Here is a 27,478-nt window from a genome sequence, read left to right as displayed (position 1 = left end):
AAAAATTAATAAAATCTATAGACATTAAAAAAATTAAGAATTACAAAAACAAAAAATGACTAAACCTGTAACTAAAATTAACATGAAAACAAAATATTAAAAAAATAAAATAAATTCAAAATATTAATGCAAACTATATCTCAGCAATACTAAAAGTGATACGCAGTGACGTGCTGCTGTACGCCAAAGAAAAAGTTATATTTTTTCTCAGCATATAAAAATAATTTCCATAAATTAAGATAAATGTAGAAGTTTTAAGTACTAAAAATGTTTACATTTAATGAAATTGCACTAGAAAACAAGAACACACAAAATACTTGGAAACAACATTTTATTATTTTTTTTGTGAAAAATGTGCTATTTTATTCTCAGCATATAAAAATAATTTCCCTGACTGAAGCTGTACTTTACATATTTCATAGGTTCACATCCTCGTGTGTATGATCTGGATACGTTTACCTTTTGTCATGAAATCTTCATAGCACCATGAAGGATGAAAACGAATAAAATGTCCATGTTTACACATCAGTGACACCTACTGAGTGATCAGACACTTGGTCTAACTAGGATGGATTTATATTTTCATTTATTCAATAAGCAGATGCTTTTATCCAAAGCGACTTACAAATGAGGAACAGCACAAGCCATTTGTCATGGAGCCAACAACATTTATACACAATTAAATGTGCATTTGCATAGAAAACATCAGAAAGGCTGGAAAATTGTCAACATAAATGGATTAAAAGACTATGTAAGGGTTTATAAGCTCTTGCAGGTAAGAAATGATTTCACGGAATGAACTGTCAGCACACACTGCCTGCAGTAACGTGTTTCCTCCAGTTGCTGGCAGTACAGCATCATGTGTGTTCGCTTCTGAGGTAACAGTCTGACCCTGACAGACTCTGGTTTGACTCTTTGGTAACCTGTGACCTCAAGCCAAATCCTGCCCTCCGTTCAACCACTTCCACTCTCTCAGTATCTAAAAGAGAAAGAGATGAATGTCAGTGATGAATATAATCTCTGGTCTGTCTGTTTTAGGGACATGTTTTCAAAGAGGCATGAATTATTCTCAAAGAGTTTGTTTCTTCATCAGGTTTGGAGAAATGTAGCATTGCATCAGTGTCTCAGCAATGGATGTGAATGGGTGCCGTAAGAATGAGAGTCTAAACAGCTGATAAAAACATCACAATAATCCACAAGTAATCCACAGCACTCCAGTCCAGCAGTTACTGTCTTGAGAAGCTGTAAGCTTCATGTTTGTAAGAAACAAATCCATCCTTAAGGTGTTTTAACTGTTGCTTCTGACTAAAATATGAGCCAAATATTCAATAATAACGCTTCCTTCAGTGAAAAAGTCCTTCTCATTTTGTCCTCTCTCATCAAAATCCACACACACGTTTGTTTAGAGCTGTTTTGGCTTGTAAACGGTGCTTGATCTGTGCAGATTTCTCTCCTGATTCAGACCAGAACACTTTTTCACTGGAGAAAACAATATTATGGATAGAGGACTCGTATTTCAGCAACAGAAGCAATGGTTTAGTTAAAAAAGTCTCATTATTATTATTTTTTTTTTATTACAAACACATAGTTTTTGTCTTCTCCAGATGTTAACTGATGGACTGGAGTGCTGTGGATTATTGTGATGTTTTTATCAGCTGTTTGAACTGTTATTCTGACGGCACCCATTCACATCCATTGCTGAGACACTGATGCAATGCTACATTTCTCCAAATCTGATGAAGAAACAAACTCATCTACATTTTGGATGGCCTTAGAATGAGCAGATTTTAAGCAAATTAAAATTTTTGGCATTTTGCTGAATTTGAAATTTAGTAGAAACTCTACAAAACGAGTCCAAATAGTTGTATTTCTCAGATGAGTTACCTGCATGCTGGTCTCTGTTTCCTGAATGGTGTCTTGCACTAAACTCTGCAGGCGGCTCTCAAACATCTTGCTCTCCTCAATCACAAGCTGAGACTCGTCTCTGAACACACACGAGAGAGAAACACTCATGATGCAAACATGCAAATGAATGCAAAGCGTCTCATGCACTAGACTCACGTCTGCGGTACGTCTGACGTTCTGTGGGACATCAGCGGGTGCGCAGGGGCCGGTGGGGTCCGTCCTCCGTCTGGACTGCCACTCACTGGACTACGAACCTTACTCTAAAACACACACACGCTCAAGTCAAGCACACAGCATCGTGCAAGTGCACACATGCATACTGCAGAAGTAGTATGAGTAGTATGCATACGCAGGCCACTTTGAGCAGGTTCCACAGCTCCTTCTGTCTCTTCTCCTGCAGGTGCTGCAGCTGTTTCTCGCTGCGAGCCATCGCGCTCACCATCCCCTCCACACGCGGCAGCAGCTCCAGGACTCTCTGACGGCACACCATCGTCTTACTGCACACACACATGCACATCATTATACATTTAAATGAATTAGTATGATCACTGAACAGGTCATTCCTTAATAGTATACAGGATAAAGCAACGAAAATATAAAGAAAACAGAAAAATTATCAAGTTAACGGTACAGGTTCCATACTAATTAGTTTATTTTCAATGCATCAAGTCACAAAATGAATAGATTTGGTACTAATTATTTAAAAACTAAAAAATATTAAGTCATAAAGTGCTTTATACAATACAGGAATTTCAGCTGTAAAGCAGCTCTACAGAAGACGATAGTGTCATTATTCAGTTCATAAGTTAATTATTAAAGTATAATTTTAAGTAAAAAAATACATTAAAACAGTATGCATCCTTCAAATATTTTTCAGTTAAGTAAACATGGCTTTAAAAAGGTCTAATGAAAATTTATTCATAAAATGAATAATAAACACATTACTCGTAATAGAAAAAGTGCCAGGTTTATTTTTCTTTTTCAGTTTTTTTCTTGTCCATCCATTGCTATTGTACGACTCATAGTCAATTAAAATTCACTCCCTATGTAATTAAAAAAAAGCAGTCTACACAGCACAATGAATGTCTTATTAGATCGTGTTTATATTTTTTATTGATTGTTATGAAAGATTCGCGAGTGTTTTGGAGTGGATTCTGACTAATGCAATCTTAAACGTCTCTGATTGGCTTTTCACAACATTACTACTTCTACTTAATCACTACTAACTTCTCCCGCATTAAGGTCTTCAAAACGTGGGAAAATTAAGTATTACTTCATTTCTTTAAATGCCAAATATCAAATGTGTCATTCACTGTGAGGATAATTCAGAGATAATTTATCCTGTATTTGTGTACTATAATATTTGGGGTATTTTGTTAGTTTAGCAACACACAGACATTTACTCCGTCACCCTTGAGATTCAATACTAGTTAGACTGCTGCCTTAGAAGGAAGCTTCCTATGTAGACAGCAAGGTTTGAAAAAGAAGTTGGTTTGATGTTAGAAATTCGATATTCGCAAATTTAGGGACCGTCTCTAAAGTAACATACAACATTGGTAAAAATGTTTCTGACTTCAATAGCATCTGAAGAAAATGACTCACAGTCACACAATCAACTGTGAAGTGTTTATCTAAGTGTCAGCTATAATGCACACCTTTTAGATTATTGATATTTATTTATATCAACTGTCAAATCTTCTGTAAAATTGCTATTTTCACTACTGTAAGTGGGCTCATTCGCAAAATATGCCATGATATAAAGCTCAGTAACATTTGAAGAGAATCATTTAGTCATAAAACCAACTGTAAAGTGTTCATCATATGATTTGACAGATTATTTTAAGAAATATGAAACAGCTAAAAGGTGTGCATTATAGCTGACACTTAGATTAACACTTTAACGCTGGGTTTATGACTGCAAGTCATTCTCTTCAAATGCTATTAAAGTTAGAAATGTGTATACCAATGTCATATGTAACTTTAGAGACGGTCCCTAAATCAACCAAAAACCAACCATCAAACCTAAAACATACATCAACAAGCCTCTAATACAACACCAATCCCTCAAAAACAGGTGTCTATCTGTTAAAAATCACACAGGAGCCGACCTCAGGTGTGTGTAGAAGTCCCGCAGCTTCCTCTCGTAGAACTGCACGGCCTGAACCACCAGCTTGATCACTTCCTGACAGTCGCCCATACTGCGCAGCTCTGGAGACATAAAGAGACTTTCAGATCCGGTGACGGATCGGCGCGTCGTCTTGAGGATGTTGAGAGCGTGTCTTACCTCTGGGTTTCTCTCTCAGTTTACGGAAGAGCTCCATGGCCTTCACCTCACTGCAAAACACAACACAGGTGAGTCTGAGCAGGTAACTTACATCAGTCTGCTGGGAGACCAAGTCAGGTTTATGTGGTGTCAGACCACAGAGGCTCAGGAATCTTTTACAGATATTCAGGAGTTTAAAGGGTTAGTTCACTTCCAGAATGAAAAGTGATAATTCCATAATTTCCTCACCCCCATGTCGTCCAAGAAGTTCACGTCTTTCAGTCGCAAAGAAATGAAGGTTTTGAGGAAAACATTCCAGGATTTTTCTCCATATAATTGTCTTTAATGGAGATCATCGGGTTAAAGGTCCAAAGTGCAGCTTCAAAGAGCTCTACACGAACCCAGCCGAGGAATAAGGCTCTTATATAGAGAAACCATACATCACTTTCTTAAAAAATAAACATTTATATACTTTTAATCACTAGCTTCTCGTTGCGTCACACATGACGTAATCTACGTAAGCTTGTGCAAGACGAGCATTAGTGGTTAAAACGTATATAAATGTTTATTTTTTTATGAAAAGGACTGAATGTTTCTCAAGATGAGACTCTTGTTCCTCGGCTGGGTTCATGTAGAGCTCTTTGAAGCTGCACTTTGGACCTTCAACCCGTTGATCTCTATTGAAGACAATTATATGGAGAAAAACCCTGGAATGTTTTCATCAAAACTTTCATTTCTTTGCAACTGAAGACAGAAAGACATGAACTTCTTGGACGACATTGGGGCGAGGAAATTATCAGGAAATTTTTATTCTGGACGTGAACTCGTCCTTTAATATAAATCCTACTGTATCATATTTGAGAGGTCTCTAAAGGATCAGTTTGATCAAAACTAATAAAACTGTCACACTCAAATTAGTCCAAGCCTTCTGTCATCTTTAAGACTTTTTTTTTATCAAGTACAAAGTCTTTTAGTGTAATTGTACAAACGTCCACCTTCAGCTCGTGCTTTTTGCTTTCTAATCTTTACAGTTTTTATAAAGTAAACGTAAGAATGACTCTGATATTGTTAGTAATATTTTAAGATGAACACTTACTGGACTGAAGCATCTTAGGTTTATCCATACATTTTTTTTTTTTTTTAGAAAGATCAGTGAGTCTCAAATCTGATCTTCAGGCTTTCAAAGAACATTTATTTATTTATTGAACTGCATTATACATTTTGATCATCATACAAAGCATTTAAATATCTTCTTACTAAGATATAACTGTGAGCATTGAGTGACAAATGATATTTATATCAGTATGTATCTCTCTCTCTCTCTCTCTCTCTCTCTCTCTCTCTCTCTCTCTCTCTCTCTATATATATATATATTAGTATGAGTGTGTGTGTATTGACTTACAGCGTCTCTAAAGCCTCTCCACTCCTCCACGGCTGTCTCTGTAGGTCCACAATATCAGTCTGAAGGGTCATCATCTCCTCCTCCAGCTTATTCACGTCTTCTGTCTGACACACACACACACACACACACACACACATCACAACACTAAAACATATGGTTACAACAGCATAAACATTAGCTATGATCTCTGTGACAACTGACAAGTATGAAATCACACACACCCTCCTCTCACCTGTCCGCAGTCCAGGGCGGTTTGCTCCATTTCTCTCCAGACACTCAATAATTTTTCAGAAGCTGGAAAACATGTAAACAACACACAACATGATCAAATCAACACTTAGTGTTCTGAAAGTAATGCTAAACAGAACTGAGCACCTGTGTGTTTGTTTATGTGTGAAATATCACTGTGTATGCAAACTAAGCATGCAGATATTTGTTGCATGGAATCTGGAAAAAAAAACATGATCTACTACTGCTATATCCCACAATGCACTGTGCTCAACCTGAGCCTCTATTCCCAGTGTGACAAATTAATAGGACAGGATGTTAAGTGCTTATTTTATAATAATAACAATATTAATAATAATAGATGATTTGGAAAGGATTCTACGTTTTTTAAAAATAATAATCATAATAAATAGATAAAATGAAAAAAAAAATCATTTGCAAAGGATATCAAGTGCTTATTTTTTAAAATAATAAATACATTTATTTGGAAAGGAGATCAAGTGCTTATTTTTGAAATAATAATAATAATCGTTATTATTATTATTTGAAAAGAATGCCAAGGGCTTATTTTTGAAATAATACTAATAATGAATAAATAAAAATAATAATTTGGAAAGGATATCAAGTGCTTATTTTTTAATAATAATTATTTGGAAAGAATGTCAAATGCTTATTTTTTTTAATAATAATAATAATAAATAAAATTTATAATTTGGAAAGGTATGTTTGCTTATTCTTAATAATAATAATACATTAATCGGAAAGGATATAATTGGCTTTTTATAACAACAATAAATAACTGATTTAAATTAATAACTGATAATCAAGTGCTTTTTATATCTACCTTGCTAATTATTTGATTAGAAGTTAATATATTTTTACATAAATTTAGATTCAATGACTAAATAAGCCTTTTAATTTCTAAGACAACAATACGACGCCCCTCACTGAATTAAACAAGCAACATAATGAGGTCTTTATAATACTGTCTCACATACTGTTATACACTACTATACAGCAGTTTACAGTACACACTGCACAGTATGCCCTTATCAGTACACTAGTATTTGATTCTGCCGTGTGTGGTACCGATGCCCGTCGCTCTCTGCTCCTGGTATTTGTCGATGTCGATGTGCAGACTGGTGCTGAAGAACTCCAGCGTGGCTTTTAACCTCTGGTGCATGGACACCATCTCATTCTTCTGCTTTGACAGCGTGCCGTTGTGTCTGAGGAGACTCATGCTGGAACAGAGAGAGAACGGGTCACTCACAGCCTCAGCGTTAGCTCGTACGGAGCGCTTCTCGTCTTACATGGCCACTTTCTGTTGCGCTGCAGTCTCTGCCAGTCCTCCCTCAGCGCGCGGATGGTGTGCCACGCTTGACCCCACGTGCGTCTCTGGGAGCTGTAGGGCAGCAAGCGCTTGTGCTCGTTCTCTACACCACAAAACACAGGTCAGTTTAGGACCCTACTGTGCATGTTATTGTGGGTGCTTTAAAATGCCTTGGATGATTTTAGATAATCGATTGGGAACTGTTCAGATGCTTGTTTTCCACCAACCGGTTAAATGTGCATGTGCACTGTCATGTAAACAAAAACCTAACATGGACGAGTGGGAATGAGTGTAGGAGACCAGCTGAATGAAAATGAAAATTCACCTGTGAGAAACAATACGATTTCCCCGTAAACAAAACCGGTTGTGCTGCTTTGTTTCAGACAGGCTTGTCACAGAGAAGAGAGGAAGTCAAACAGCATTTATGTTTTCAAACAGCAATTCAGATTTTTGTATTTGCTTTGGGGTTTACGAAACTATGCCAAATGTTTATAAACTTAAAGACTTCATAATTATTTTCAAACATACGCTACCAGTCAGAAGTTTTAATAAATGCTTGATTTCTGAAGATCATGTGACACTGAAGACTGGAGGAATGATGCTGAAAATTCAGCTTTGAAATCATAGGAATAAATTACATTTTACAATGTATTCACATAGAAAGCAGTTATTTTAAATAGTAAAAATATTTCACAATATAACTACTTATGCTGTATTTCGGATCAAATAAATGCAGGCTTGGTGAACAAAAACATACAAAATCTTACTGTTTAAATAATTTTGACTGGTAGTGTGTGTTAACAGATATTTTTACATTTTAATCTGAAAATATTTTATTGTTTTATTTATATTTTAAATTATTTACTTTATTTCATTTTATTATTATTATTATTATTATCATCTAATGGAAGCCTGTTTCCATTACAGAATATATATATATATATATATTTTTTTTAAGAAATCACAATTCTAATTTTTACTTTTTTTTTCTTTTTTTTTAAGGAATTGTGTGAAATAAACGTCCGATTCCGACGAAAAAAAGTTGGAATTGTGAAATATAAACTCTGACTCGCTCTGAATTCTGACTGACTTTCTCCCCTTTCTGAGTTCATATCTCACAATCTGAGTTTTTCCTTCAGAGTTTACATCTTGCAGTTAGACGGTAACTCACGGACGAATCGGATGTTCTCAGGCAGGACGCGTGGCGTAAACTGAGGCTCGTAGCTGTAGCACGAACGGTCAAACAGGAAAACCAGCGGCTCATCTGCCCGCCGACTGTCCATCATCTAAACAACACAGAACAATCAGGATGATGTTAACACTGAGTCAATAAAATAAACTTGAATTCAAAAAGTTGCCGTTGCACCAAACGCACGCTATAATCGATTGCACACTGCGTGACGCTGTTGTGCGGCTCGAGCGCAAGCCCCGCCTCCAGCAGCAGCTCCTGATTGGCCGGAGGAATGCGAGCGTCCTGCGCGATCCGCTCCTGCAGGGATGCCACGTCCTCCTGCGGCTGCACCGAGTAGGTGAATATTTCAGCAGAGGTCATGTTGAGCACATGGACCAGCTGAGGAGACAGAGACGGTGGCATCAGACACGTTTACACGCCACACTGCGATCGCTCCACTGACGAGAGCTTCAGCTACCTTCAGATTCAGAATGCGGCTTAATTCATCGAAGCAGAAACAGGAAGCTTTCGGAGAGTCTTTGCCGGTCTCTGAACTGCTCTCTTTACCGTCCTCTTCCGAGTCTTTGACCCCGTCCTGACTGTCTTTGCTCCGCTGTATTAAATCTTTGCCTCGCTCTTTAGGTGACCATCTCAGCATCATTTGTAGCCAGCTCTCCAGTTCACTCGCTAACAGTCTGAAACACAGTTAGATTAACCACACCGGCTACATTGTTGTGATGAATATATATATTAATATCTGGGTTATTATTAGCACTGACTAAAACTAAAACCATAAAATACTTGAAACAAAATAAACGTTACCTAAAATTAAATAGAATATTTAAAAATAATAATAATTATTAAAAAGTAAATATAAAAAACCTAACCTTATTTTATTTCAGCTAGTTGCCGAGGCAATATTTCTCATTTGTGTTTAATTTAACTTGAAGTAATAAAATAACTCAAACCAAATAAAAAATTATAATAAAATTAAAAAATATCTATTAAATAAAAAATAACAAAATTGCTAAAACTGACTGAAGTTAAAGTGAAAACAAAAATAAAAATTAACAAACTATAATAGTACATCAATGACACTTAATATTTCGTAAAAAAATATTGATATAGTTGTACTTCAAACTGTCGAAGTCGCTGAATAATTTAACTTGAACTTTTTTAAGCATCATCTACTGTAAACCTGCTTCATAAAATTATTATAAAAATACTAATAGTAAAAAAAAATAAAAAAATTATGAAAATGATTTTCTGAAATTGAAAAACATTGCAACATTTTTCTTATTTATCACCATCAGCTGCTTTGAAGTAATCGGTGTTGTATTAATCACTATAAAAAGATTCTGTTTACTTATTTGTTAATAAATGTTACTGATTTGAAATTCATTAAACTATGATATTTATCTTCTTGTTGTTATCAAGTGGAAGGGGAAAGATTAAATTAATCAATAATATCACAGCCAGATCATGATCCAAAATACTGATGGATAAAATCAACAGAATTGAGAGTATCGTTTAAAACCAAAGAAAACCTCATTCTTAGTAACAGATCATCTGGTTCATGTGGCCGCAGGACTCACTTGTTGAGGTTGTGAGGGTTCGGGAGGTGTTTGGAGAAGCGAACTTCTCCCGTCAGATCCTCATAAACCACAATATCATCCACTCTCTTCTGCAGCAGCTTGCTGTGCCTGAGGAGAAAGAGAAAGAGAACCACACACCCTTCATCTTTCCACGATCTCAGAGGCTACGGATACTGGAGCACAGCCAATCACAGAGCAGAAATCTCTGGAATAACAAACTAAAATATTAGAACAATAGAGTTTCATGAAGGGTTTTTTTTCTGCATGGATCATAAGAACTCTGGCTCAAGCCGTCAGGTCATAACTTATGAAAAATAATTTAGAAATAGTGTCATTTCCTCACATCTGGATGTCAAACTAGCTACAGTTAACCTTCCTTATCAGCCCGTTTTATTTAGTTAGCAGGATAAGAAGCCAGATGCTCTAAAACTCTATATTTCCAGGTCAATTTTATTTTTAAGCTTTCTTTAAAGAACCTGGATTCCCACAGTCTTGGAAAACTGGGATATATGAGCAAGGCTTGTTTTAAGAGTGTGATTTATAGACCTGGAAAAGTCACAGGAATTAATAAGAAAGGAATATTTTGTAAAGAATTTTACTAGATACTCCAAGCTTTAAAACCAGAAACATTCGGCTCTTAAAATGTCTGGAATGCTGTAACTTCATGTATAGAAATTAGAGGAGTTTCCGAAGATTCAAAGAGGTTTACATAATACTTTCAGCAGATGTACCAAATTAAATCTATTATTAGCCTACATGTGGTGAACTTTGTGGACACCGAGGAGCCTTTGGAGTGAAAAATGTTGAGAAACACCAATCTAATCAAGAAACTTCAAATCAAATGTAAAATTCAGGGAGAGCTGAGGGAATAAACACCATTGCACGGGTTGCCAGGTTGGTAGAAAAGGCCTGAATCCCGTGATGCACTCGAACACCAGCGTCCCGAAACTCCAGTAATCCACCGCCACTGTATACTTCTGCTGTTCTAACAGCTCAGGGGCCTTAACGAGAGAAAACAGAGACCGGAAGTACTTTATATAAGTATAGAAGAGAGTCTGAGACAATGAGAAGTCTTGCATTTTGCACAGATCCAATGCTGTACCCACCAAATACTGCAGCGTCCCAACAAACGATGTGCACAGGCTGCTCTGGTCCAGCTCTTTAGCGTAACCCAGATCTATGATCTTATGAACCAACTACCGGAAAAAATGCAGAAATGCATCTTTAATTTAGCAATAAAGGTATAAAAATAGTGCCATCTAAATGCTTTTAGAAAACAGTTACTGCAAAATAAAGGAGGTTTCTTTATTAGCACTCACCCGTTTTTCTCCCTGTTGAAGGACGATGTTTTCTGGTTTGAGGTCTCGGTGAATAATCCTCATCCCGTGGAGGTACGTCAGTGCTGAGGCTAGAGAGAGATTTTTTAATTAACAACTCAAACATGGCCTTCTTAAATGCTCATGTACTGTTTATATTTACATTTTAATGAGATAATGAATACAACCTGCTCACACAACTCATGCAGGTCCTGAATATACAGTGTGTGTGTGTGTGTGTGTTAATGTTGCGGTAACAAACCTCAGTGTGTCTCAAATGTCTGTCCAGATATGTAATGTCAACAGTTTAACTCAATTTTTAAAAGCAAGGTTTCTTCAAACTGTTGTCTAAAGATGAATAATCGTGTCATTTTTGTGCAAAAACAAGGTCTTGCCCCAACATACGCCATCGGTTAAACCAGTGTCACTGCACTTACACTTTTTAGGAAGTCAACTACTAGTGATTCATTTATAGTGACTCTCTATATTAAACTCAGATATGACATTGACTTTTAAAGGGACAGCACACCCAAAAATTTACTCAAAACTTTATGTCTTCTGTGGAAAATTATTTTCCCATGACTTTTCTGTTCTGTGGAAGAAATGAAACCATACAGATTTGGATCAACACAAGGGTGAGTAAATGACAGAAATGACATTTTTGGGTGGACTATTCCTTCGTCAAATCAAAGCCAGCACTCTCACTGACTGCCAAAGTGAAAATCCAAGTCACATTATTTATCTAAAGGCGTCTCAATAATAAAGTCACACAGCAAAAGCAGTCCATATTAATAGAACCACGTCAACTTCCAGTGTTTGACTGAAGAGCGGAGACTGAAAACAGGATGATAAATCCAACTAAATCAATCTTAATTAACATGAAAAAACATGAAAAACCACAGACTGACCACAAAATGACGTTAACATCACGTGTTTTTGTATACAACATCACGTATGACCTTTCTTTAGACCCAGTTTGAGCTTGATCGTTCTGGACCGAATGTAAACAAAGCGAATCTACTCGTATTGGAAGATGAACGGCACTTATGTTACTATAATAACACTGTAGTGACTAAAAGTCATTTGATACATCACATGGTTCGTTCACGCTCATCATCTTCTCGGACTCAAACCAGTACGACTGATCTTTAGTGGAGCACAAAAACGAGATGTTTGAATGCTAAAAATGAGAATATATCTGGCAACCAAGTTCCTGTTTCCCAGAGCTTGTCCTTCTAAAAACAAAAGACCCCAGAAATCACACTTCTCTTCTAGAGTTTCAAAATACATCTCAGTGATGTCTTAAACAGTGCTCAGATTTGCCAAAACAGCAAAGTCTGCAATCAAACGTCTCGATATGAACTACAAAATGCATTTGTATTGACTCATTCGGGTCTGTTTTATTTCTACTGAGGGGTTCTAGGAAAAAATGTCTAAAGCAAAGTTGATAGTTAAATGAATCATTTAGTTAAATTAGGCTAAACATTTCCTTCAGTGTCCCACATATGAAATCAAGTCATACAGATTTAGAACTATATGAGGGTGGGTAAATGATGACAGAATTGTCATTTCTGGACTAACTATAGTCTATAGGATTTAGTAGAGCTCCCACACACTTTCCGATGTGTTTTGTTTCCCCTTTTCTTGCTAAAAACATAACTTGAGACTCCTTCATGGGAGTAATGTGAGTTTGTGTGTCTGATTCATACTCTCCAGCACATTCAGCTATAAATCTGGGTCAAATATTTGCAGTTTATATTCTGATGGATCCAACACAAACTCAGCTTCAGCAGAGACGGCTCTCATGTGTTCACCTGCTCATGTGATGAAGGTCAACTTGTCTGAGACTGAGCGTCTCTAAACTGTGCTTAGTTAAACAGCTGGTTGTGTTTATAACATTAACATTGGTTTTCCATCGGCTGGTGTGTGTGGACTCACATATATCTTGAATCAGTGTCAGTACAGCAGCTTCTCTCATGCCACAGCAGTTCTCAAGCAGGTTCAGATACTGGAAACAACAGAGATTATTTTGATAAAAACATGCAACTGAATAGAGCTGCACGATTTGCAAAAAAAGTGATTTTCGTGATTGCAAGTGCAATTTAAAATGTGCAACAAAACAAAACAAAAAATTCAGGTTTGCTGTGCTTGTTTGTGATTACAGTTTTGCAGAATTTACAACATAAGAGGAATCATAAAAATTGCATGCTGCATGCAAGGGTCATTTTTATACATTCAGCTGTTATTTTGTCTTGTGGACTATGTAAACATCTGTTCTGTGAAATAGCTTATTCAGTACAGTGTTATATTAGGGATGCATGATACAGTATTTTTACCGATAGCCGATATGCCAATATCATTTAATCTTTCCTTTTGTTTGAAAAACAACACCAAGTCTCTCCTGTGCAGAGATTATAAACAAACTGTTTTTAATTTTGGTTTGTTTTAAGGCAAAATCTTACTTGTTAGAACTTCATGAACAATTTAAACATATTTTTATAATGAGAGTTTTTTATATTGAAAGCTTTGAAAATAACTACAATAAAATCAATCACTGCTAACCCCCCCCCCCACACACACACACGGAGTTGTAACCTTAACATTTTAACATTTTCATTCAAAGTAATCACCATTCAGGTAAAAATTTAACTTATGATGTTGTTCCGATAATATTGTGCATCCCTATACTATATAAAAAAATACCATGCAATTTTTATGATCCCTCTTATTTTGTTCATTCTTGCATTATTTTACTAAACAATTTATTTTACATTACAACTGTAAAATTACAATACTAATATTTATGGCTGATTTAATGTCTTCATTTTCAAACACTGAAGCAATCAAACATTTATTTTGACTGAAAACCGTAGGGAGCCCCTGAAGCGTCTCTTTTGTTGATAAGCGCTTCTCATTACAAATTTGGGAAAATGGTCGGAGCATGTTGTGTTTCCAAATGCAGAGAAGGATTTGTGTGGAGCAGAATTTACTAAACCGAGTTGCTGTGGATAATGAGCTGCTCGTGTGTTAATGAACACAGTGCCGCGCTTCACTCTGAAACATGCAGTGCATTTATTTATTTATTTTTTATTTTGAATAATCGTGCAGCCCTACAACTAAATTATTACAGTAGAATATTCATATACTATGTTAATTCTATGCTTCATGTCCAAAAACCCATGCAAGCGCCACACCTTGCGTAGGTCTCCTCCCTGGCAGTACTCCATGGCCAGCAATGGCAGGTCATTTATGGCCAGTTTCTGGAGTTCTTCTGGGACGTCTCTCGCTGCCACCACATTCATGTGATTCAACCTGCGAGAACAGAGACATTTCATCACAACGTGCAAATAACAGAGAACTCAATGTACATACAAACACCTCATAATCTGTCTTACATAATGTTATTAAAAATGTGCTTGTAATATTCAGACGGCTAGCCGGCCCTCCTATAAAACACACACGCTCAGGACAAAGAGTAAAACCAGATGAATTCCAGGCACCATAACATAACAACTGCAACTAAAACTATCATCTGAGAACATAAACAGATCGGTTTAACCTTCACAGGCAAACATAATTGACATAATTGCTGTAATAACAAATATTAAGTCTGGAGTAATGACGGGTGAGTTGCATGAGAGGTGTTTTATTATGTCTCTTAAAGGGGTCATATGATGTTGCTAAAAAAACATTTTGTTGTATTTGGTGTAATGCAATGTGTTTATGTGGTTTAAGGTTCAAAAACAATATTTTCCACATACTGTACATTATTGTTTCTCATTTATGCCCCACCTTTCCGAAACATGTCAATTTTTACAAAGCTCATCGCGCCGAAAAGTGAGGTGTGCTCTGATTGGCCCGCTATCCAGTGCGTTGTGATTGGCTGAATGCCTCAAGCGTGTGACAGAAATGTTACACCCCTTAACATACTGTGATGTTATCTCCCGGAGCGACGACATAAAACCAATAAAACCCATTACAAACGAGGCATTTGTTGCATCCAGTGGGGACATAATTACTGATTATAATGACTTTTACTGTTTTTTTACGTGTTGCGTTGCATCAGGCCGCGTAAACATAAAACCATGTCTGCATTTGTGATTGAAGAAATGACAAACAACAAGCGCTGCTCTACACTGCTCAAAACTCTCGCTTGAATCATCAGTGGCAAATTCTTTAAATATGTAAACGTACTTACAGGCTGCGTGTCAGAACAGCTAGAAATGTAGTCTACTCCCAGGATCAGGAAACAGTCCTCCATAAAATGCGCAGCACACATCTGAATATTTGGGTTGACTTTTTCTGGAACAGTGTTGTAAATACAACTTAACCACTGATTTCTAGTTGTGTCCTCTTTTGGAAGGCCAAACAAAGTATTTTCGCTTTCACAGTGAAACACAAATCGACTCCACAACATGGTGCCTGCGGCAACAGCAATAAAGTTACACCTTTATTCTTTGCGTGAACATTTGGGCTGCGTTATGCAGATCTTCCCACATCGTGACATAGACATATGGGGGGCGTGTTTGAACAAGGCATTTTAGGAGGGTGTGGTTGAGTCTTAAGTTTTTTTTATAAAGAATATCTCTTTGGGTTTGAGACTTCAGTTTTTGCAAAAAACTTGTATCACTCCAAAGAGAAAGGAAAACTTGACATCATATGCCCATGTTAAACTTTTCTTTTCTAGTACATTGAATAGAGCACATCACAGGTAGTGTGTAATGTGAAAGGGAATGTAAACGATCTGCTATTTTGTAAAGCTGAAAGTGCAAAAAAAATAAATTCATCCCAAAACAAAAAAAAAAAACCGAACATCAAAAACTAAAACGATGCTTCCCATTGCAACTCAACAGCACCACCACAAACCCATACTTTTTTTGTGTTCCCGTCATTTTACTGACGACTGTTTCTCTAATCTCGGGGAGTTCAACGCGGGATTCAAAAACGCTTGCTCTTGAGAGATGAATCAGTGTCCAGTTTATTCTGATTAGCTGACTCTACTGATCACAACCTGCAAATATGATAAATTATAGATGTTTATATTTTCTATCAAGCGTTCAAAATACGGAACTGTGGCAATGGGTGTATCGTTTCCGACACAAGCTGAACGCGGTGGACCAATCACAACAGACTGGGCCATCTGACCAATCAGAGCAGAGTAGGCTCACGGAAAGGAGGGTTTAGAAAGACTGAATCTGAGAACTGCTTAGGTGATAAAATTAGGTGATAAATGCAAATTTTGAGAAAGACCTTGCATGCATTTAAACCTATTGTAGGAGACTCCCAAAACAATATTACGAAGCTTAAAAATGGCATAATATCGGCACTTTAAATAGAAATTAACTGTTTTCTAAATGCATCTTATTGATGTTATTGGGAACATTTCATTCGTGCACATTTTTTGAGCCTCAATCTTCCAATGAAACGACAACATTCTCTCATGTTGCTGTTTAAATTCTGCCCCTTTCATACATTGTGCCTTTAAAGGCAATTTCTTTAAACTCTACATATCCAAACACAAATTGTAGCATCAAGACATAATTTTGATTTCTGTCCCAATATTGCCGTATCATCAGCTTTATACAGCTTCAATATATGTTGTTGTTTGTATATTGTAAACCTGTAGAGTAGATAACTGCATTTCAAAAAGGTACGCTGCAAAACATTGTCGTGTTTTCCAGTTAAAATATCTAACATTAGTTAAAACAAGATAAGTAGCACTGCATCAAATTGTATCTTGAATAAGCGTGCATTTTGTCTTGGCATCTGCTCTCACTTGCTTGTTTAAAGGGGTCATGACCTAAAAGAGAAATGGACAGCACACGCGTCCGATCTAGATATTTTAGGATCACAAGGAAGGCAATTCAAAGACTGTTTTTCACAACTTACACTACAGTATCATGTAATCTTGTAATGTCATCTGTTTGGTTCTGCTGATGGAGTAATCCTGTGTTTGCATCTTTCTAGTATTTCCTCTCCTCCTTTTACATGCACGTATCAGTGGGCGGAGCTAAACAGGCACTGATGTAGAAGAAGGCGTTGATCTTCTCCTGTGGAGGCGGGGCTTAGCCACACTATTAGGTCATAAAGTGGCACATTCCAAAACGAGTCGTTTTCTGAGCTTGGTTTCAATAAAAGCTGTTTTTAGACTAACGAGAAAGTTATAAAAGTTTTATAACTTACAGGATGTTTTTATAGTACATTGACCTGTATGTCAAAAGATCAAGGGAAATTTGATTTCTCAGTTCGTGACCCCTTTAAACTGAAAATAAGTTTCAGTTAGACAAAATACACTCATATTAAAGATGCATTCTTTGAAAATTGTTACAATATCTTATGTAGTGTTGCTTTTTGTATGAACTAGTTTTAACTAGTCAGAAACACCAATAAAAAGTTACATTTTTGCAGTGTAACTACAGTTTCAAGGTGCCCCAACCAGCGCTCTGAATCTCGATCTGAGAAAGATCCAGTTGGAAAGTTATGACACAGACAGCAAAGATTCATCACAAGTGGTATGTTATCATTACATGAGCGCTCACAGGGTTACGGTGGACACGTCAGAGTCTAACACGCTCTGACAATCACTGGTCATTGGTGAGTTTAATCAAACTGCATGCTGTTTTGACGTCAGTTTTATTTCTGAGTCGTTTCCAATACTGTCAAATCCCCTGGAAAACATGAACTGAAGGTCATTTCTGAGACCCACCACTGATATCATCCTAATTTAGGGTTGATGATCACTGAATGTGTGCAATAGAGAAACTCAGTTGGCCTGGGTGTGTTTCCCAAAAACATCTGTGTGTTTGTGATCGCTGTGGTTTGGCTCTATACACTGAGCTCCACAAGATGGTGTTTTGAGTCCAGGTTTGTGGTTCAGACCAAGTCTGGGGACAGCCTGCAATAAATCTGAGCAAATCAACACGTCCCCCAACCCCTCGCTCTCGTCACACAACCACAGCAGCCTGGTTAACAATCACAGTCCATCCAACCACACCGAAACGTCACAGAAACACTCACACGGTGACACTCAGTGAAACACTTCAACTATTCAGATGCATTTTAAACAGCTCTGGGGACAGTTTGCGTGCACAATTTAACTCTTTTACAACGCATAGGTTAAATATAGCACCTCTGGATTGTGCTGGATGAAGAATTCTTCAAAAGTCAAGATCTATAAAAACCACAGTAGTATTACTAAGGTTTACTGGACATGTGCTTTGGTCATGCTATGATGTTCTTTCAATATGAATACCACTGTGTGTGTCTGAATATCATTCAGTGACCCATGGTGCTTTTTTCCACTGGAAGATCCCACAGATTGGTATAAAAATATTAAATATTATATAATCAAAATGATTTTGGTCAATATTGAGAACATGATTGTTTACCACAATTACTCAGTGACTTGGGAAACATCATGCATTTACTGAATTAAAAAAAAAAAGTGGATTTTTAACAGTGGGTTTATAATTTTTTTTGTTTGTTTTTTTGTCATACCTTTTTTAAGTCAGTTGGATAAAAACAAAACATTGGTCTAATTTAAATCTGAAAAAACTACTAAGACTAGTAGAATAGTTATAACACACTATTTATGCAACTGGCCCCTTGGTGAAAAATGATGGCTTTATTTTCATTTTTGGGTGAACTAACACTTTAAGCTCAAAAATATCGTACAAAGATGGTACAATAATACAACTGACCCTGGAGAGCCTTTAAAAACTTGATAATATTTCTTTATAATATTTTTCATGTGTTCACACCCAAATACGCCTTAATACAATAAGCAGTTTACAATAAACAACTGGACAAGAAAACAGCCACAACAAACTCAGCCCTAAACCAAAACAGGAGGAAAACCTCCCGAGAAAACCAGAGATGCTCTCGCTCCTAATTTAAGATGAGCCTGAAGGTGTTGTGACGGCGCAAACTGAAGCTGCGGCCGCAAGACTGGGGCACTTTTTACTACTGTGGTGTCATAAATTCATCCCTCTTTGTTTTGCTCAGAGATTTGGTTCATAAAAACATATATAAATAGCCGAATAACAACGGAAGGCTTTGCATGGTCGCTTAATGTACTGCACATTAAAAGATGATAAACAGAGAAAAGATTCAGTGGGTGAAAGATGGAAAAATACCATGAAAATGACGCTTTTTCTTTAAAGAAGCATCTGCTATAACGTGAAAACCTACATGATATCAGCCAAAAAACACAGGCGTAGTTATTAGCAGAATTACTGTTGATGGTTCACGCCAAACTCTATTTTTATTATTTCATCACCAGGAAGTCCACTGAAAATGTTTCTAGAGTCTTTGCACCAAAAACAGTAATAGTTTGTTTTTAATGTACATGTTCCAGCCTCTCTGACGCTGAGCAGACTTCCATGTAAATGCCTCTTCAGATCCCTCTCTGTGTGTGTGTGTGTGTGTGTGTGTGTGTGTGTGTGTGTGAGAGAAATGTACTGACCTACAGGTGGCAGAAAACAGGAAATTGACTCTGGACAGGATATGGATATGGACTCACCTTTTCATGATCTGAATCTCTAAACTCCATCTGCCTTTATTTTTGTCGCTGAGCTCCTGCCGGCACTGTTTGATAGCGATCTGAACACTGCTCTCCTGCACACACACACACACACACACATACAGATAAACCAGCACATGTTAGGAAAAATCAGAGACAAAAGGCAAATTCATAGTTAAAAATAACAGTAACAGAAAATTTATTCAATGAAAACTATTTAAAAAAATGGTAAAGTGGAACATCTCACAATAAATTAAATCTTCATTTTCAGCAAATTATCTATTGTTTAAACATAGCAAACTGCTTTTTGTCCAACGTTTTGCTTGCAAAGTTTGTTGTGGCTCTTTCTTTGCAATAAATGACACATTAATAAAAAAAATAAAAATATTTACAATGCAACCTGCTTAAATTCAAAACAATCCAATAAATGCCACTTTAATAGTAATAATAATTAATAAATTTTTTCACAATGCAACTTGCTTATATTAAATACACAAAAACAAGCAAAATAATGCATGGAAAAAATATTTAAAAAATACTAAAATTTATTTAAGGCATTTTCTTGAAACTAATTATTAACTAAACATGATTTAAAAATGTATTAATATTATTAAAATCATTTAGAGCAACATTTTGAGTATAAACAAGTTGCACTGAAAATAAAATGTATTATCACTATCATTCTAAGTTTTATTATGTCATTATTAGTGTCATTTATTGCAAAGAAAGAGCCACAAATAAACTTTGCAAGCAGAACTTTTCACATACATGGTCACACTTTAATTTGGGGACCAATTCTCACTATTAACACACTATTAACTATGACCCTTGCCTCAATGAATTCCTAATTTGCTGCATATGAACAGTTAGTTAAGTTTAACTTTATTTGTTAAGTTTAGGTATAGGGTTGTATTAAGGGATCGAAAATATAACGCAGAATAAGTTATTAGTATTTGCTAGTATTTGCTTTGCCATATATATAAACACACACACACACACATTTTTGTAAACTGTTTAAACTCTCATGAGGGTGAAATTATGTATCTGTGACTCTTGAAGCCTATTGTGAGTTTACAAGGATAACTGTGTGATAAACAACAGATGATGAATGTGTGACGAATAAAGTGAAGTTCAGAGAGGAAATCAAAAAGGCGGCACTTTAATTCCACCTTTCCTATTTCCTACTTCACTTCCTTTAGTTCACTTCTCTCCTCGTGACAGGAATTATGATGAGCGGTGACATCATGCGGAAACGGGAGAAAGAGAGAAACCAATGCAATCAGGTGAGTAAGTGAACACTTGGTGAACACAATGTCATCACAGTCTTTCGTTAACTGCACTGACATCCAAACCTCTGCTTCCGCTCTTCATTTATTATGATTTCATTTGATTATTCAAGCTGGTCTCAGATGTTTGCACATGCACAGCGTCCACAGACGCACCAAACCACACTGTGGTCATCAACATCCGCTTCACCGATGCACTAATGATTAGTAACATGACCTGATGTAATACTACTGACCATAAAAGGGTGAGAGTCTGTGAGGGAGAGGATGTACAGACAATAAAACCTGATCTTCTGACCTGTAGATATGGATCAGGTCCATCCCCGGGATTTTTTCACCTGCTTTATGGTCCAGAACTTGGAAATGGTGCGTCTGATCATTTGTGACCCTGGAGCACAAAAGCAGTCTTAAGTCTCTGGGGTATATTTGTAGCAATAGCCAAAAATACATTGTATGGGTCAAAATTATTGATTTTTCTCTTATGCCAAAAATCATTAGGATATTAAGTGATGATCATGTTCCATGAAGATATTTTGTAAATTTCCTACCATAAATATATCAAAACTTATTTTTTTGATTAGTAATATGCATTGCTAAGAATTCATTTGAACAACTTAAAAGATGATTTTCTCAATATTTAGATTTTTTTGCACCCTCAGATTCCAGATTTTCAAATAGTTGTATCTCGAACAAATATTGTCCTATCAGCTTTCAGATGATGTATAAATCTCAATTTTGAAAAACTGACTCTTATAACTGGTTTTGTGGTCCAGGGTCATGTTTAGTAAAGCACCAGCACACTCCTCTCCTCAACAACACACACCGATGATTTGAGGAAACATTCATGTCATGACTGAATCCTAGTGATGATTTACATACCAAACAAACAGCACTAAATATAAAGCTGGTAATGTTTAATGTACCTGAGCATTCCTTAAAGACTACTGACCATCATGCACAGTAAACCTGTGTGTATGTGTGTGTGTGTGTGTGTGAGAGAGAGAATATATGAAACAAACAAGCACACACTGAACATGAAGTGGGACACAGCAGGTAGATGCATTTCCTCTTTCTTGAGATCATCTCATTGTTAAAATCCCAGTGGTCTGAAGATTAAATAATGTCTTAAATAATGATTAAATAAACCAAAGTCTATGGAATCTGAATTTACGTAAACCCTCTATTTTAAGCAGAGAATACATCTGATTTCACACACCTGTTGAGGAACCACAGGAAGCCTCTATGTAAGACTTTCACACAGACTCGGGTGGGCTGTTTACCAGATGGAAACCACAGGATCAAAAAAAAAAAAAAAAAAAAGCGCCGTGCAAGTAGATGAAATAAAATGAGTTCAAGGCTTTTTATTTTATTTTATTCTGTTTTTTTTTTTTTTTTATTTCAAGTAGTCATATTTTATGGTTTCAGTTTAAGGTAAATGATAATAACTCTGACTACAACCTCAAATATATATGCAATCATGTATACTTTTATAAATATATGCATAAACACATTTTCTAATATAATGTTATAATAACCAATTTAAATGAAAAAATCAACAAATTTGAGATGAAATCCGAATCTTAAATGTTAAATATTTTCTGAAGTAATTTCAAAAATTGGACTTTATTTTAAATTTTCATTGAATTAGACTTTAAGTAACAGATTTTAAAGTGTGAATCGTTTATCATAAATGAATATAATTATGGCGTACATTTCTCCACACTGAAACTGATCATCTGCAGCCACATATATTCTATGAAAATGTGTGTTTTACTATGTATTTGAACAGAGAAACAATAAATCAGTGTAATGTATCTTGTGACAGTAAATGCACACTGACGCATGCTGAATGTCATGTTTGTCTTCTCCAATCAGCCTGATTCAATTTAATACACAACACGTTAATCCTGTATATCACATTACATCACCAACGTTATCATGCCATAAATTCAGCCCTAAAATCACAGCAACATCAAAAGCTGATTGTTGTTTAAACCGTAAAGCTAAGCTGAATGCATTATAGGAATGTTATTTCAAGGAGGTAATAATAAAAAAAAAATGTACTGAAAATGACCCAACCTTCAGGCAGGCCATCCAAGATGTAGATGTTTTTTTGTTTTTTTTATGCGAACAGATTTGTAGAAATGTAGCATTGCATCAGTGTCTCAGCAATGGTTATGCTCTGCAGTGAATGGGTGCCGGGGTCAGAATTCGAGAGTCCAAACAGCTGATAAAAAACCATCACAATAATCCACACACTCCGTCTGGTCTTGAGAAGCCAAAAAACTGCATGCTTGTAGAAAACCAAATCTCATCATCAAGATATATTTTTACGTTACGGCAACCCATGTGAGTCACTGCCAGAGGTTTTATGATGGGGAATGCTCTTCCCTTCATTTCGTATCTAGCGCTCTTTCGGTTCTTGAAGTGCCTCTATCCAATTGAGATCATCTCATTGTTAAAATCCCAGTGGTCTGAAGATTAAATAATGGGAATCTGAAGTGCCTCTATTTTAAGACTTTCACACACCTTTAACCAGGATGGGGCGGGACAACATCGGTGGGCTGTTTACCAGCAGACCACCAAAAAAAAAAAAAAAAAAAGCGCCGTGCAAGTAGATGAAATAAAATGAGTTCAAGCTTTTTATTTTATTTTATTCTGTTTTTTTTTTTTTATTTCAAGTAGTCATATTTTTATGGTTTCAGTTTAAGTAAATGATAATAACTCTGACTACAACCTCAAATATATATGCAATCATGTATACTTTTATAAATATATGCATAAACACATTTTATAATATAATGTTATAATAACCAATTTTAAATGAAAAATCAACAAATTTGAGATGAAATCTGATCTTAAATGTTAAATATTTCTGAAGTAATTTCATAAAATTGGACTTTATTTTAAATTTTCATTGAATTAGACTTTAAGTAACAGATTTTAAAGTGTGAATCGTTTATCATAAATGAATATAATTATGGCGTACATTTCTCCACACTGAAAACTGTTCATCTGCAGCAACATATATTCTATGAAAATGTGTGTTTTACTATGTATTTGAACAGGAAACAATAAATCAGTGTAATGTATCTTGTGACAGTAAATGCACACTGACGCATGCTGAATGTCATGTTTGTCTTCTCCAATCAGCCTGATTCAATTTAAATACAACACGTTAATCCTGTTATCACAACATCACCAACGTTATCATGCCATAATTCAGCCCTAAAATCACAGCAACATCAAAAGCTGATTGTTGTTTAAACCGTAAAGCTAAGCTGAATGCATTATAGGAATGTTATTCCAAGGATGTATAATAAAAAAAATGTACTGAAAATGACCTCACCTTCAGGCCATCCAAGATGTAGATGTTTTTTTGTTTTTTTTATGCGAACAGATTTGTAGAAATGTAGCATTGCATCAGTGTCTCAGCAATGGATGCTCTGCAGTGAATGGGTGCCATCAGAATGAGAGTCCAAACAGCTGATAAAAACATCACAATAATCCACACCACTCCAGTCTGTCTTGAGAAGCCAAAAACTGCATGCTTGTAGGAAACAAATCTATCATCAAAACAATTCACACCAAAGGCACACTAACACTCCAAATGAATTATGAATGTGGAATGCTCTTCCGTTTCTTTTCTGTATCTTAGCCGCTCTTTCGGTTCTTTGTTTAAATGAAAAAGGGAACCATACTGTACCTTATTTTGCCAGAGTGTGACATTCCCGAAGCCTCCGGTTCCCAGCCGCTCTTTCAGTTCCCAGGGGCCACACATCTGCGGCTGCATGGAGGGTGGACGGCTCATGACGGGCCCTCGCGATTACTCTCATACAAACCCTGCAGAGGAGAACACTATCAGAACAATGTCTGTCTAAACAACTAATGTTAAAAAACTCATATATTTATATGCACTAGGACAGGTGTACAGTCGTGGCCAAAAGTTTTGAGAATTACATAAATATTGGAAATTGGAAAAGTTGCTGCTTAAGTTTTTTTAATAGCAATTTGCATATACTCCAGAATGTTATGAAGAGTGATCAGATGAATTGCATAGTCCTTCTTTGCCATGAAAATTAACTTAATCCCAAAAAAACCTTTCCACTGCATTTCATTTGAAAAAAAAAAAAAAAAAGCTGTCATTAAAGGACCTGCTGAGATCATTTCAGTAATCATCTTGTTAACTCAGGTGAGAAGTTGACGAGCACAAGGCTGGAGATCATTATGTCAGGCTGATTGGGTTAGAATGGCAGACTTGACATGTTAAAAAGAAGGGTGATGCTTGAAATCACTGTTCTTCTCCAGTCCAACAATCCACTCCAATTAACCGTTAAATGGTTTGCCAACCGCCATTAAACACCAGAAGAAGAAGAAGAAGAAGAAGAAGAAGAAGAAGAAGAAATCATTGTTCTTCCATTGTTAACCATGGTGACCTGCAAAGAAACGCGTGCAGCCATCATTGCGTTGCATAAAAATGGCTTCACAGGCAAGGATATTGTGGCTACTAAGATTGCACCTAAATCAACAATTTATAGGTTCATCAAGAACTTCAAGGAAAGAGGTTCAATTCTTGTAAAGAAGGCTTCAGGGCGTCCAAGAAAGTCCAGCAAGCGCCAGGATCGTCTCCTAAAGAGGATTCAGCTGCGGGATCGGAGTGCCACCAGTGCAGAGCTTGCTCAGGAATGGCAGCAGGCAGGTGTGAGCGCATCTGCACACACAGTGAGGCCAAGACTTTTGGAAGATGGCCTGGTGTCAAGAAGGGCAGCAAAGAAGCCACTTCTCTCCAAAAAAAAAAAAACATCAGGGACAGATTGATCTTCTGCAGAAAGTATAGTGAATGGACTGCTGAGGACTGGGGCAAAGTCATATTCTCCGATGAAGCCCCTTTCCGATTGTTTGGGGCATCTGGAAAAAGGCTTGTCCGGAGAAGAAAAGGTGAGCGCTACCATCAGTCCTGTGTCATGCCAACAGTAAAGCATCCTGACACCATTCATGTGTGGGGTTGCTTCTCATCCAAGGGAGTGGGCTCACTCACAATTCTGCCCAAAAACACAGCCATGAATAAAGAATGGTACCAAAACACCCTCCAACAGCAACTTCTTCCAACAACCCAACAACAGTTTTGGTGAAGAACAATGAATTTTCCAGCACGATGGAGCACCGTGCCATAAGGCAAAAGTGATAACTAAGTGGCTCGGGGACCAGAATGTTGAAATTTTGGATCCATGGCCTGGAAACTCCCCAGATCTTAATCCCATTGAGAACTTGTGGTCAATCCTCAAGAGGCGGGTGGACAAACAAAAACCCACTAATTCTGACAAACTCCAAGAAGTTATTATGAAAGAATGGGTTGCTATCAGTCAGGATTTGGCCCAGAAGTTGATTGAGAGCATGCCCAGTCGAATTGCAGAGGTCCTGAAAAAGAAGGGCCCAACACTGCAAATACTGACTCTTTGCATAAATGTCATGTAATTGTCGATAAAAGCCTTTGAAACGTATGAAGTGCTTGTAATTATATTTCAGTACATCACAGAAACAACTGGAAACAAAGATCTAAAAGCAGTTTAGCAGCAAACTTTTTGAAAACTAATATTTATGTAATTCTCAAAACTTTTGGCCACGACTGTATATGTGTGTGCAAATGCTTAGAATGTGTCCCATAACCTGAGCTAGATCTGACGAGGTCCTTATGGTTTTGTATATGTCTATGTGTCCTCATTTAAACAGCTAAACAAGTGTGTGTATAACTTCAAAATGAGAAAGTGAACTACTTTCTGTTCATGTTACTTTCTGATCTCATGTAGGCTACAAAGTATCTTTGTACATAAGATCAGATCAGTTTAACAAACTTTCAAAAAGCTGCTATAGTTCGGATATTTAAAGCTGTTTATTCAGAATACACTGTATCTCTGCGATAAAGCGGCTCGTGTTGGCTCTGACACACTGTAGCATCATTGATGTGAAGTGATTTTACCTGTCAGATTTGATCTGGAAACACTCTCTCCAGAAGACCTCTCTGCGTCTTAGAAGAGATTATTCCTGCGATCTCTACACAGCTACTGTTTTCTTTCGTAAATCGGTCGATACATGTTTTAGGATTGAGTTTGAAAGCAGAAGAGCCTTGAGTTGGTTTCTCTACTTCCTGAAACTTGCCTTTCCCGTAAATACTGTAAAAGCGCAGACGAGAAACATCCGTACTTTCAGTAGGCTACTATACTACACATACTACAATACTGACAGCCCTAGAGAGTTCATCTATCTATCTATCTATCTATCTATCTATCTATCTATCTATCTATCTATCTATCTATCTATCTATCTATCTATCTATCTATCTATCTATCTATCTATCTTTTTAGTTTATTTAGAGTTAGTTTATTTAATACTTCAACTAAAACGAAACAAAAGTGAGAAATGTTGCCTTTACAAGTAGATGAAATAAAATGAGTTCAAGTTTT

At 36.5% G+C, this 27,478-nt stretch overlaps 1 protein-coding gene across 1 annotated transcript; it reads right to left on the bottom strand.

The window, feature by feature from the left end:
- Positions 1 to 337: 337 nt before the first annotated feature.
- ikbkb (inhibitor of nuclear factor kappa B kinase subunit beta) lies at positions 338 to 27,201 on the bottom strand. Its single transcript, XM_042761584.1, is given in 23 exon segments — positions 338 to 979; positions 1,885 to 1,984; positions 2,062 to 2,165; positions 2,255 to 2,402; positions 4,014 to 4,113; positions 4,190 to 4,239; positions 5,571 to 5,674; positions 5,803 to 5,864; positions 6,888 to 7,039; positions 7,109 to 7,124; positions 7,127 to 7,231; positions 8,300 to 8,414; positions 8,504 to 8,698; positions 8,778 to 8,994; positions 9,895 to 10,002; positions 10,771 to 10,895; positions 11,001 to 11,090; positions 11,214 to 11,302; positions 13,149 to 13,218; positions 14,405 to 14,522; positions 19,732 to 19,826; positions 24,724 to 24,860; positions 26,995 to 27,201. Coding segments are annotated over 22 exon segments (2,316 nt in total). The 5' UTR covers positions 24,829 to 24,860; positions 26,995 to 27,201; the 3' UTR covers positions 338 to 931.
- Positions 27,202 to 27,478: the final 277 nt, after the last annotated feature.

This window comes from Cyprinus carpio, chromosome A8 (genome assembly GCF_018340385.1).
Source record: "Cyprinus carpio isolate SPL01 chromosome A8, ASM1834038v1, whole genome shotgun sequence".
NCBI classification, from domain to species: Eukaryota; Metazoa; Chordata; class Actinopteri; order Cypriniformes; family Cyprinidae; genus Cyprinus; species Cyprinus carpio.
Note: the sequence above shows the minus strand (reverse complement) of the source record. Positions and strands in the feature narration are given on the sequence as shown.